At 40.8% G+C, this 14,068-nt stretch overlaps 1 protein-coding gene across 8 annotated transcripts in view; it reads right to left on the bottom strand.

Moving 5' to 3' along the window:
- The window catches only part of ppfia2 (PTPRF interacting protein alpha 2), a 178,633-nt gene that overhangs the window by 19,067 nt on the left and 145,498 nt on the right, over window positions 1-14,068 (bottom strand). For all 8 annotated transcript variants that reach the window (XM_071201806.1, XM_071201809.1, XM_071201805.1 and 5 more), the window contains exons 9-19: window positions 8,223-8,357; window positions 7,532-7,615; window positions 6,711-6,842; window positions 6,536-6,598; window positions 6,110-6,201; window positions 5,064-5,196; window positions 3,803-4,017; window positions 2,600-2,840; window positions 1,225-1,254; window positions 973-1,103; window positions 117-289 (exon numbers count right to left, since the gene is read on the bottom strand). In XM_071201806.1, the coding sequence (XP_071057907.1) occupies window positions 117-289; window positions 973-1,103; window positions 1,225-1,254; window positions 2,600-2,840; window positions 3,803-4,017; window positions 5,064-5,196; window positions 6,110-6,201; window positions 6,536-6,598; window positions 6,711-6,842; window positions 7,532-7,615; window positions 8,223-8,357 (1,429 nt within the window). The remainder of the gene's footprint in view (window positions 1-116; window positions 290-972; window positions 1,104-1,224; window positions 1,255-2,599; window positions 2,841-3,802; window positions 4,018-5,063; window positions 5,197-6,109; window positions 6,202-6,535; window positions 6,599-6,710; window positions 6,843-7,531; window positions 7,616-8,222; window positions 8,358-14,068) is intronic.

The raw sequence follows: 14,068 nt of genomic DNA, 5'->3' as shown, positions 1-14,068 counted from the left end.
CACCACATTATTTTATTTCATTCCGTAAAAAACCCACAATTTTTATACCACATGGCAATTTGTTGTATGATTAATCTGAAGCGATCCTTATTGTTAAAGCAAGACTCAGCGCCCACCTTGTGGATCTACCATGACATGTCTGTGTGCCATATGTCCCATCCTGCCCTTCTCCTTCTTGCCAAAGAGCCGTCCGATGGAGGATTTGATGCCCTTCTTCTTTGGCTGCTTGCTCAAGGAGTCTTGGCTGCTGCCGACGCTGCCGCCCTCCGCCTCCAGAGAGGACCCCACCCTGACACACACACACACACACACACACACACACACACACACACACACACACACACACACACACACACACACACACACACACACACACACACACACACACACACACACACACACACACACACACACACACACACACACACACACACACACACACACACACACACACACACACACACACACACACACACAGAATAGAGGGTTATTAATAGCGGGTTTGCCAACGTTTACATACCTTTGAATATATTTAATTCCTCTTCAAGAATCATCACCTCACTTACCATTTCTTTTTTGCAGTATTTGCCATTTTCCCCGACTTTGCTTTTCTAAGCCCATTTATCCACGCTCTTACTGAAGACTCATGTAATACAGTTCCTACTGCCTGTGCTTCATGTTTGAAAAAGTACCCAGATTATTTCTAGTAGACGTTCAAATTATGCCTCCCAAAATTCCAGCTACTTCTGAATAACACATCTTATTTCCCATCCAAATATCAACCTTACAATTTTACAAGAAAGACTATTATTAGCAACCGAGATAGAGATACAATTAGATAAAACCTCTCTTAATCAGTTGGTAAATTAAATAAATAGTTGTGAAATTGGCAGTAAGAAGTCTAAACATGAATTAATACCAGACTCCGACAACAGGATTACAAAAATGGATGTTTGTACAGCTGATGCCTACCCTCGTGAGTCGTTGTGCGAGGAGGCTGGCAGTGTGTGTGTCATTCTGACGGTGCGGGGCGTGGTGGGGGGGGACGTCTCACACTTGATGGTGGCCTTGTCCTCGTGGCCGTCCTCGTCCACCGCTGCTATCTGAGGGACGAAGAGGAAGAACGGGGCGTTAGACGTGACCCTCGGTTTGTGAATCACCCATTTATCTAAGGTGTTGTCATAGCGATCATATTATTAAACAGTGAGTTGATACTGTGTGTACCTTTCTCCTGTGCTTCCTCAGGTCACTGGGCTGTTGGGCAGAGAAAAGAAAACATTTGTATAACATCATACACATTACGATGCTCTTGAGCCTTTGTCCAAAACCACAGCATCAACTCATAAATCAATAAAGTAGAATAAAGGTAAGCATGTTGTTTCACTGATCAATACAATCAAAGCCTTGCTCCATTAAAGCTTCTGGATGAAGCACACACTTCTTTTGGTCTGGGGGATTATGGGAACATATGTTAATATTTATGTAGGTAATAGACACATCTGGAGTGTGAACATATCATTTTCTATTCTTAGAGGAACTGCAAGAAACGTAATTTGACTATCGAGTTGCATTATACATAAGCTGCTATGGACATATGGTAGCGTTTGCACAAGGAAGTGAGATACACATTATAGAAAACACCTACTGTAACTCCACTTACTTGCAAAAGTGGTATGATCTAAAAAGACATCTGTAATCCCTGAAAGAACTCTTATCCTCAAACGCAAATCAACACCACTGTGTGATGTGAGGAAAGCAAATCCCTTAAGGACTTAAATCACAGCACTGCAAATAAGAGTCAGACATGTTTTGTAATTGGGTTCCTCACAAGGTCATTTTTCAAACTAGCGGTTGCTCTTGTAATAATATAGTTGATTTTGTATGGATTTTTTTGCAACAAAACTGGAGGCTTCTGGATGCTGGACCTGATATCTTACAACACTGGAGGCTTACTGTAAGGCTCGCCAAGATAAACAGAAGATGACAAATACAAGCAAATACAAACTCTTCTCGCTTCTGCATATTTACCTGCTTCTTTGACTGCTCATAAACATATTCACCTCTAGTCGAAACATGTCGAGACTCCAACAAACTAAAACAAGGGCACCACCTACTGTAAAGATTAAGATGTTCTAATCTGCCTGGCGTTCCCTACGGCTAACTTAAATGAAGGACATTCTAATATCAAAATATGTATGCAATCGAACATTTGAATGTATCAATATATGTATACACTTTAAAAATGGGAATCAGTTCAGTACAGTTGTGATATCTCACCTTTTCTCTGTATGAGTTTGACCCAATTGATGTAATAATGTGTTTTACTTACAAAATAAATACAAATGGCTGAATAACGCTTCAACTAATAGTTAAAGAAAAGGTTATTCTATTGTTGTATCCTATTATAACATCCAAGAAAATGCTGATTTGGTTTGGATTAAATTAGATCAGATTAGATGAGTATACTTTATAAGAAGTAACAAGTTTTGACAGTTTAAAAACAAATAGAGTGAGTAATATGCTAGTCAATCTGTTCCTGAACCTTCAGGTGAGTCCTGTGGAGATGGAGAGGAGATCTACTTGTAGTACAGCAGCTCACCAGTGTCATGACCCCCATGCGCTCCATGTCCCGTGCGGGGCTTCGAGGGTCCAGCTTGGGGGTGGAGTGTCCGCTGGGCGGGGAGGAGGAGGCGAGGGAGGAGGCGGTGGCTGAGGCGGTGATGGAGGCTCCGTGGTGGTGCATGCGAGCCAGGTTCAGGCCCTCCAGGCTGACACTCGCCACCCGGTTTTCAATCTCCTCCGCCCGCAGCTCCGTCGACTCCTTCTCCTCTTGGATCAGCCTTCGAAGGTGATTCAGATTATAAATGAGTTGATGAATTATAATTTAAATGATACGTATTCCTTTAATAATTATTTTGAACGTTTTGTATAATAATCTTTATTTATGTGGGCTTTATGTTTTTTGTTCCACTTAAAAAACGAAACTGCTTTCAGATTTAGCATGTCACTTCTTCTCCCTGTAAAGAAATGAGTTTCTTTAATGTAGTTAAAGGGATAATACATGTATGGACAAACAAAGGTCATAAATCAAAGCATCAGGAACATCTTGCAATACAGAGCGTATACAGAAATTGTAACATGCAATTGCGATATTTTCCAGCTTGAAATATAAAAATGTAATCTTTTAATCAGTATCTCGGCTACATAGTTTAGAGGTAGATTTCTGGAGATTTCTGTAACAAACTCCATTAATTACCTACAGTATAAGGCGGACTAATTGAAGGCCAAAGTGAGGAGATAAAAGGCTAAAAGGCAGATTAGTTTCAGCCATACCGAGGGTTTAATTTTGTAATTAGCAGAGATTGCTCCTTGCAGTCATGATCCCTATCTGCCATCAGATTTAAATGAACTCTTCCTGAAAGAAATGTGGCACTGTGTCTATCGATTGGGATGTAAATTAGCCAAGACCAAAAGTCACATTAAGAACCCTTGAAATAAAGAACTGTGCACAGCCTCTGCGGGGTTATGAATACTTATCAGCACAAGGTAATTACAGCATTAACAAGCGAGACGCGGGTTTCCTGAAACATGTAGTGTCTATGGTTTCATAAACAGGAAGAGTGATGGTACAGTGACATTCCAAAAAGCCATGCAGAAAGAGTAATCTGCTCGGTCACCCCGCAGTCAAACACAAAAGAATGCACAGCTTCCTGGGAATTCATCTTTAAAACACGTCAAGTGCGAACCTGATTTAAAGCAGAATAGGAGCACATGAATATGAAATGAACACTGTGTCAGGTACCGGATCTCCTTGTTGATAGCGTCCAGCTGCTCCTGCAGCATCATGGCCAGCGTTTGTGCATCAGAGTGTCCGCCGGGTGAGAGCATGTCCATGGAGCTGAACATCGTTTCCCTGTCGTCGTCATCGATGTCCGACATCTCTGTGTCGCTCTCGAAGTGATGGCCCAGAACCCCGAGCTGCTGCGAGCGCCACTCATGCTCCCCCAGAGATTTAGCCTGCACAGGAACACAGGGGATTTCAATTGAATACATTTCAAATCTTGGGGGAATTGCAGTTATCCTTAAGGTAACTCAAACATATTTCCTTCAAATAACATTTCTGTCCTTTAATGAAACTTTTTATTAGAAGCTATTAGGTAATTACAATACAATATATTTAGCTGGCGCTTTTATCCAAAGTGACTAAATTATGTTCTTACAATATTTGTAGGAGACATTTGTTCTGCAAGTAAATTAACCTACACTTAACTTAACTAGTTTCCTAATAACTTACATATTACAGACAACATTATGGAAACACATTTTATTTACGCCTTACTTGTAGCAAACAACATTATCCTCATAACTTACTTCTATGTCTTTATTGTCTCAACATAATAAGCATGCAACATAATATTTTTGTTAACTACTTTAAAGTTTTAATTGAGCTTTAAAGGGACACGATATGATTCATGGTTTGTTCTGCACAGCACACTGATATTTGCTGAAGAGAAGTAATTCTTTCCTGGGAGAGGCTCGTCTGGACTCTTCCCCTGCTGGCTCATTAAATCAAACTGTGAGCCACTTTAAAAAGAGATGAGACAAGCTGATCTCCTCCACTGTTTACTCTCTTGGTGATGATACATTTCGCAGTAACAACATAGAAAATCCTACGCCAGCCCTGAAGCACGGTCTCTCGTCATCAAAACTGCACGAATTAGATGATCCAGCAAAAGTATGACGGACCAGATCTCCTTTTAAACTTGGCTTTATCTCTCCCAGTACATATCATAATTCTGGTAAAATTGCCCTTAATTCATATTGAACATGAAATATATTGGAGACTTTAATAATTGGCTACGGCCTCAAAGTTCTCCAGATTTTACAGAGCTTACAAATTGTGAAAGTAGAAAAACTATATTTAGAAAAGGTTAAGAAACTAATGCAGAAGTGCTTAAAATAATTTTTCAAAACTAATGTACCCGCAGGATTCTTGCTTTTTTGAGTTTGTATCTTCATGGATAACACATGTAAATGAATATGAAGAAGACTCCCTGCCTCACCTTGGTTTCATGCAGACCCACTCGACCTCTCCTTGGCCGCCGGATGACCTTGGCTGAGCGGTAGTGGTCCGACTGGGTTTCAGCCAGAGATCCCAATGAGAATCGGAGCTCAGCTGATGTGTCCAGATGAGACCTGAGAGAAAAATAAAATCCATAGTAATCCTACATGTCAACTTAATATGAATGTGGGTTCATAAAAACATCGAGATACATTAAAGAAGAGATTCATCCTATGCAGGTACTTTGTTGTTGATTGATTACAAAAGATGAGGCAAACATTTCAGCTATGCAGACAAACAAATCAAATCTCATGTTTTGGTTCTTCAAGTGCAGTAATAGTTGTAACAATTGTGTTGTGTACAGTGTACTTTTGAAGGATCAGCGAGCATTATGTATGCCCCAATTGCTGCAAATTGCTTGTATATGCAGGACATGAAGCCAGCTACTGTCAACACATCAGGGATGTAATATTAGATCTTCATGCAGCAGGAAAAAAAGACAATCCAAGAATAGATACGGAGCGTTCAGTGAAAGCAGTGATTCTAACAATAGCGCAGAGCAAATTCTTTCATCAGTGACGGATACAATAAAAGCACCTCTGCTGGGAGAAGATCTTTTGCATGTTAAGAACAGGTTTTATTAGATTTGTATTGAATCTTAGGCAATGTCATCAAATAACAAAGTAATGGAGATGCTTTCTTAACTGTAATAGCTATGTAAAATATCATATAAAAAGTTATTTTTAAGAAGTAAAATATATTTTATCAGCAGATGAGGCACAGAAAGCCTCTCCTTATTCTATCTGTCTGTAAAACGTAGCAGACAGTCAATTGTATAGTGAAGATTTTCAGGGTCAAGTGGTTTGAAATCACATATGGCTTCAATTCTATAGTATACTTAGCCTGCAAAAAACATAGTGTGTGTGTGTGTGTGTGTGTGTGTGTGTGTGTGTGTGTGTGTGTGTGTGTGTGTGTGTGTGTGTGTGTGTGTGTGTGTGTGTATTAAGCCACACCTTAATACACACACACCACAGCCAGCCAACCTACCGTGACAGGGTGGGTTCTGTGAGGGATCCTGCCCTCAATCTGAACTGGTCCAGCTCTGATCTCAATTTATCAATCTCCTCTGCCAGATGTGTCTGCACAAAACAATTTGACAAAAGACGCCATTATAGAACGATGATATTATGATGATATTAAACTCTAAAGAATGATTATCATTGAAGTAAATTATTAATATTGCTGCCCGTCAACACTGTGGAGTCACATAGCTGAGAGCCATTGTGGCTTATTATCTTCACATTGTTGAATATTTACATGCTGCTTGGAAAATACTTACGCATTAAGATTATGAGCATATAACTTCAGATATTTATAAAAAAAATGTAAATGGCCACAACCAACCTGATTATCTTCCCATTAAAAATAGGTTAATCAAGCAACCTTATATCATAAATGTAAGAGCTTACTTACTTTGACATGGATTGAATCTTCATACTGTTTTCTGTAACCTTCAGAGTCTTGGATTAACAAATTCTGCAAAGAAAATGGAGAAAAAAGTTAGAGGGGAAAAATACCACCTCTTCCTGACATTCACTGGACACAGCTTATAGATATGTTTCCAAGGACAATAGCAGCCATCTTGAACCTTCTCCTCGAGCGCTGCCATCCTCTCCTTCAGATGGAGCTGAAGTCGCTCGTTGGACTCTGTGAGGAGCCGGTCCACCGTGTCCGACAGACGCTTGTTGTGCTCTTCATTCATCTTCTCTCTCTGTCGAGCCTTAAGGCAGTCAAGGAAACAATTAAAGAGTTATATTTCAAGGTCATATCAACTGACTTTTTCTAAACATGAACCCCCAAAATCTATTGCATCAGTTTACCAGGTACAACCAGAAATACTGTTTTTGAAGTAAACAAATATTGTGACCTCAGAGAATAAACTCGAAGGTTAACTGCAAACAATATTATGGTAACAAGAAATGTGTAGTCTTGAATTAATGAAATAATTGTTAAGACATACAGTACAGGTGGTATTTTGTACATTTACCATTTTGTGTTCTACTTTTATTTTGTTAGTGATGTGATATCTTTACCCCCACAAGCTGTCACTGTATACTACATTGCATGCCCTTAAACAATGCAGGGTTAACTTAAAGTTTCTATCCTGCCAGATATGCTTACTGTTTCTCCAAGAAGGACCACTAACGTTGTGAGCCCAGAGGTTACAACTACATAAGACATGTATTTCCTAAACTGCCATTTTGGGATGATACTATAAAATGTGGCTGCAAAGACAATGGCGATGCTAATGTGATCTAAAATAAGTAGCATAGTATTGCATCCTATGTGTGTATTTGACGAACTGAGTGTGTGAAACATGGATTTGGTGTCAGTGTGATGAAGCAGACAGTGTGTCGTGCCCCTGCAGCGGGCGTGGCTGCCTGACACATCCTCTCCTCGCTGACTCACCCGCAGCAGCTCCTGGTTCTTCTCCTCCAGCTGGCACTCCAAGTGCCTCATTCGCTCCTCAATGCTCCCGTGACGCTCTTCCGCCTACAGATGGAAGAAACAGCACACACAGGACAAAAGAGGGCACGATGATCTGAATGTTTGACAGGCTGAGAGCAACAAAGAAAAGCTGTGGCGACGACACAAGCCAAAGCCTCCACCCATAACTCAAAGATGGATGTTTATTGTTTTAAAGCAGGACAGGAAAGAGAGCTAGATGGAGAAGGAGGCCACTAAAGGACAGAATGAAAGAGGAAGAGAGCTCCAGCCAGGCTAGCCATGCAGCTGTCCCGTGGTGAAACAGCCAGAGCCCCAGTAAAACACGCTCGCCACCAAAAACAATAATAAGATAAATGAATGAAATCTGCTCTCTACAATATTGGCATTAGCTGTGACTCCGTGCGGGACTACCTTCCTAAGAATGGAGTTCATGTCTTCGAGTTTAGCTTCCATAACAAAGTGATAATCATCGGGGGAGGAGGAGGAGCTGGAATCAGACTATGTGGCCGAGGGAGAGGAGAGGGACATGTTGAAAGGTCATGACATGACACCACGTGTACACATACACTCACGTATAGAAAACATGAAGAGACGAGCGCATCTCTGGGAATGTGTCAACAGTACGTGTGTTTATGTACGTGTGTGTTGGTACCTTGGTGAGGGCTGCTATCCTTTGTGCCAGCTCAGCCTCCACCTCCGGCAGCGTCTCTGCCTTCCTCATGGTCTGCTGGAGCTTCTGCTCTGCCAGCTCTAGCCTCTCCTGTAGCTGCCGGTTCTTCTCCTCCATCTGCACACACACAACATAAGTAGATATTCATTTGGAAGCTTTACAAGATTTTGCAAACTGTTACTTCTCCCATAGAATTTGAGTGGAATTGTCTTAAAATGTTATGTCTTTCAAGCCTTTTATTAGTAGTTGTATCAACAGTAGCTTTACATTGGAAGCACGAAAGATAGAATAGAAACTGACTTAGTAAGTGAAAATTATATTTCTGTTCAAACAAAACAACAGTATGTACTGATGGCAAAACACAAGAAAATAAAGAGAAATGCATTTTCCAGAATCTTCTTTCATTTTTCTTTAAAAAAATGTTTTTACCATGGATGTGTACTTATTTGATTTTATTAGTGTGCTTGCTTTGTTATTTAAAATGTTAACCCTTATGTAATTGCATAAGTGATGAGCTTGCAATTACCGCAATAAGCCCAGAAATCAAATAAAACTAGAACATATAAAAGAAACAAGGAGATTTCTTACCAAAATAGGATAGCTATTGTAAAAGAGTTGAAAGTAGAAATAAGTAGTATTTTTCAGTAGCTTGTTCAAAATAAATGCCAGCATTTCCGTGAAGTTAAATTGAGAATAGTATATGATATTTGTGTTTTCTTCACCTTATACCAGCCATTTTATGAATAAAAAAGACTTCGGTGAATGTGTATTTATCTTTATAATGTCAGCAGAGCGTCATGGCCTGGTAGAAATAGAATCACAGATATATTTCGTAGGAGGACTGGCTACTGAAGGCATTGGCAGCGAGCCTCAACCCTTCTCTAAAATAGCACCATGACAGAGTGAGAATACAGTTGCAGTAGCCCGGCACTTGCCAAGAGTGACAATGGCAACTTTTAGTCCTCAGAAACCGGTAATTGCCCTTATTAAGCATTCAAATAGATTAGAAGGTGGAAATGAATCCCAGCATGCACTGTGACACTGCCACCAAGAGCTTTTTATTTCCCTGTTGCGTGTCAAGACTTTTTTCTCTGCCTTCCTCAGGCTCTGATCACTTTAAAGACTCTTTTTTTGGGGCTGGATTGGCAGCCTTTCCCTCCAGCGCCAGATGCTCTGCTCCCAAAAGCATCGGGACAGAGAGAGAATGCAATTCCTGAACAAATTGCTAGTGGGAATGCTTTATGCTGAAAAGCTGACGCTAAACTGCTATGCTGAAATGTAATGTGTAAGAGGAAAGTGAAGAATTTAGATTGAAATGAAATGTGTAAGAAGAAAGTGAAGAATTTAGATTAAAATGAAATGTGTAAGAAGAAAGTGAAGAATTTAGATTGAAATGATACATGAACACTGGGGGCTTGAATGTGTTATGAGAGAAGAAAAGAAAGTAAAAAGGCTTGGAAAAGCAGCAGAATATTTGAACCGCAAACTTCTGAACTAAGTTGATGGCGAATGATCTGTCGTCATGGCAACGGCATTTGATGACACCCCATAATACGCTTAGATGCGTTGATGGCTGCATCGTTACCAAACCTGTGAAGTCTTGGGCTGTTTGGAGTAATTTCACTGAAGTTATGAGAAAACCGTGTTTCAAGGCGAGCATTGTGTTGCCATGGCAACGGCATTTGAAGAAATCTCAAAACTGTCCCGTAGATGTCTTCACGGCTGGACTGTTAGCACACTTGTGAAGTTTGAGCAATTTTTGAACATTTGCATAGGAGTTATAGCGACATCATGTTTTATGGCGAGGGATGCGTTTCCATGGAAACGACATATGGTGAGATCTCAGATTTGGTTTAGAGCTGTTGAGGCATGGACCGGTGATATACAATTGAAGATTGGGGGACGATTGGACCGTGTCCATTGGACTTATAGCGACTAATGTCAGAAAGATTTGTAACATTTGAAAGTTGGAATGAGGTTTCTGAGTGAAAGTATGAATGAACAGTTAGCAGTTGAAGTCGCATGAAGATTTGTTGAAGTTGAAGGTTTCCTCCATTGACTTCAATGTTAAAAACGTGATGTATTATGGGATGTATCTCTAGAATTATGAAAGTTATGAATGAGAAAATTAAAAGCCATCGATTCGCGACCGAGCTGAACGTTTTGATGTTTGAACGGAGTTTCTGCGATGTTCAATGCGGGAGGAGAAGAGGGCCAAAATACCGGCGGAATAATAATAATAATAAAAATGTGTCCGTAGAAGAACAGTTAGTTGGAATGCTGTAAACAGCATTCCCACTAAATAATTAGACTGGAGTCATCCATATGGGGGTTATTCCCTATCTTTATTCAAGAGCGTGGTATTTAAATTTGAGAGCATACTTTATGTATTTATTTCCCTCAAACTCTGTCCTCGCACTCAAATAGTGCCTGCTTGCACTTAGATTTGCTCTGCTTGTGCTCAAACTGTACGCCTTGCACTCAGATATATTGCTGCTCAGAATTATCCTGTGCTCGCTCGAAACTTTTTCTGCTCTCAGAATTATTCTGTGCGCTTGAAACTTTTGTGCAACAATCCTGTCAAAATCCCTCAACCACCTGGAGGCCAGGTGTCCTTGCGGGTGCGTTCGCTTTACTTATTACAGCGTCCCGTAAGGGCGGTTACTCTTTGGTTTATAAACTCCCGCCCTCCACGGCTTTATAACATAACATGTACATCACTTCGCTGTACAACTTTTTTTGGGGGGGGGGGGGGGGGGGGGGGGTGTAAGCACAGTTAGTACATGTCCGTAAAACGGACAATTCAAATCAAGCAATCTGATGTTTCTTAGTTGTGATATAATGAGCGTATATCCCGGGTATAATTGTAGTTACTTTTCACAAGTCAGTATCCCTCCGCGTCTGAGAACCATTACAACCATATGGTTACAACTGTTACATTACGTCCGTCACGAAACTAACTAACTAACAAAGCTTAAAATGGAAACATTTAAGGTTAACTTCGACCTCCGGGGTGGCCTTACTATGGAGGAGTGGATTGAGAAGTGCCTATCTCCAGAAAAAAAAGCACCTAAACGACGACAATGCTGTCTGTCTATTATGTTCTCTAGCTGTTATTGTTGTTGCATAGCAACCACCTCGCACTATGTTTTGTGCAGAAGGTAACGGAGGGACTATTTTATTTTGAACATCATTATTTAATAATAAAAACTATTTAAATTGGAGTGTGTATTTTTCTTTCACATTGCCAGCCACACGTGGTAACCGTTTTATAAATGCAATAGCTCACTTCAGGCCGTGATATACGAATATCTATACAATATGGTTGTCGACACTCCGCTTCGCGTCGGGCCGAACCAAGCCGTAGCACAACAGTGCTGGAGCAGCACAACAGTGCTGGAGCAGAACAACAGTCTGGAGGAAGAAGTGGGCCGGTCGGAAAAGTCACTAGCAATCCCCCCTCCCAGAGCTCTCTATATGGCGCTGCCCCCTCCTCCCGTTGACAATTTACTAGCGATAACGAGGGCCGGTCGAGATTCCCGGGCTGATTTTTAGTCCCAGTACGCCACTGAACGTAGTTATTATGTAAGGTGCTGGTATATATATATATATATATACTAACTGTGCTTCCCCCCCCCCCCCCAAAACAAGTTGTAAATCAAACAAGTGAAGTACATGTTATAAAGCCGTGGAAGGCTGGAGTTTATAAACCAAAGAGTAACCGCCCTGACGGGACGCTGTAATAAGTAAAGCGAACGCACCCGCAAGGACACCTGGCCTCCTATTGGTTGAGGGATTTTGACAGGATTGTTGCACAAAAGTTTCGAGCGCACAGAATAATTCTGAGAGCAGAAAAAGTTTCGAGCGTGCACAGAATAATTCTGAGCAGCAATATATCTGAGTGCAAGCGTACAGTTTGAGCACAAGCAGAGCACATCTAAGTGCAAGCAGGCCTAATTTGAGTGCGAGGGCACTATTTGAGTGCGAGGACAGAGTTTGAGGGAAATAAATTAGGGCTGTCAGTGGATTAAAATATTTAATCGCGATTAATCGCATGATTGTCCATAGTTAATCGCGATTAATCGCAAATTAATCGCACATTTTTTATCTGTTCTAAATGTACCTTAGAGGAATATTTTTCAAGTTTTTAATACTCTTATCAACATATGAGTGGATAAATATGCTTTATGCTAATGTTTATTATCATTTGAACAATGACAAATATTCTCATGAATATTAAACACAACAACCTGGAACCTCTCATACAATAATACAATACAAATGGTGTGTGTGTGTGTGTGTGTGTTGGATCGTTGGAGCTATGTGCAACTCAAGGCATATGCTCGAACGGGAGCTGCCTAGACGCTGCAATCATGTTGCTGCAATCATGAGTGTGCTGACTTCGCCTACAATGTCCCGCTGTCTGGCTTCCTGCATCAAGTCAAGTGCTCTGTGCAGTTATGGCGAAATGTCGCTCCTCTGTTTTCATTTAAACAGCTCCTTATATCCGTTAGCGCAGCTAGCTAGCACCAGATGCTAACAACAACAACAATGCACGTAAGGTCTCTCGCTCGCTCGGGCCACACACACACACACACACACACACACACACACACACACACACACACACACACACACACACACACACACACACACACACACACACACACACACACACACACACACACACACACACACACACACACACACACACACACACACACACACACACACACACACACACACACACACACACACACACACACACACACACACACACACACACACACACACACAATTTTAAATACAAACAATAATCGTGGCTTGATATTGAGTAAGAACATGTTTTTATGAACCACACAGCTTCCGGTCTTCCAAGACCCGACCGGACAAAAAGTCGTGTTGCAGGCATGAAACATACTACCAATAGAAATACATTGCTTTTAAAATCGTTCTGTGTGACAAGAAAAAAAGGGGGAAATCGTGTTCGTGAACACGAATCAATAGATTCAATTTCGTGACTATAACACGAAATGCCGTGAGACTGGGTTGGCCAGTTAGCTTAGGTTAGCAAAAAGCAAGTTAGCTTAAGTTAGAATAAAGCCTGGAAAAGACTACGCTGTTCTTTGGTAACAACATAACACTTCAGTTTGTGTATGGATTGAATAAAAAAGACACACTGTTAATTTGTGAGCTTTAAGTGCTCAAAGGCAGATTCTGATAACTTTGGACTAAGTCAAGCTAGGCGTTTCCCCATTTCTTTTCATCGTGCTAAGCTAAGTTAACATGTGCTGGCTGTAGCCTTCATTTATTAATCTATTTATATTTATTGGACTATATGAGAGCAAATTTGATAATGTAACTCGCCGCAATACTTTTTATTTCGCAAAATGTCATCCTATTGCGTTAACAGAGTCAATTCTGTGTCTTTGCAACTTTCTTCACAGCAAAGTCAAAGGGTGCTTTCGTGTCTCATGGTGTCCTCTGCTCATATTAGAGTGACATTCTTTCTATCTTCTCAGAGCTCAGCTGGTGCTTAAGCCGGCGCTCATGAAAATGTCACTCAATCTTCTGTGGCCAGGCAATTTGTCTAATTGGTTGCGATGAATCACGAAGAATCATCAAAAGGCGAATAAATCTGTGTCGTTGTTTGTTCATATTGCTCAGCATTTCACAAGTTATAAAGAAAACTTTCAGCCGTGAGCATCTGCTTCTAAAAACCATCAAAATGATTTCCCGATGTAATTTCCTCTGACCTTATTTGACACAATGTCAAGAGGTTTTCTCATTGACAAACCTCTATGGGCTTTGTTAACTGTCAGGAAGCA

Source organism: Pseudochaenichthys georgianus, chromosome 23 (genome assembly GCF_902827115.2).
Source record: "Pseudochaenichthys georgianus chromosome 23, fPseGeo1.2, whole genome shotgun sequence".
NCBI lineage: Eukaryota > Metazoa > Chordata > Actinopteri > Perciformes > Channichthyidae > Pseudochaenichthys > Pseudochaenichthys georgianus.
Note: the sequence above shows the minus strand (reverse complement) of the source record. Positions and strands in the feature narration are given on the sequence as shown.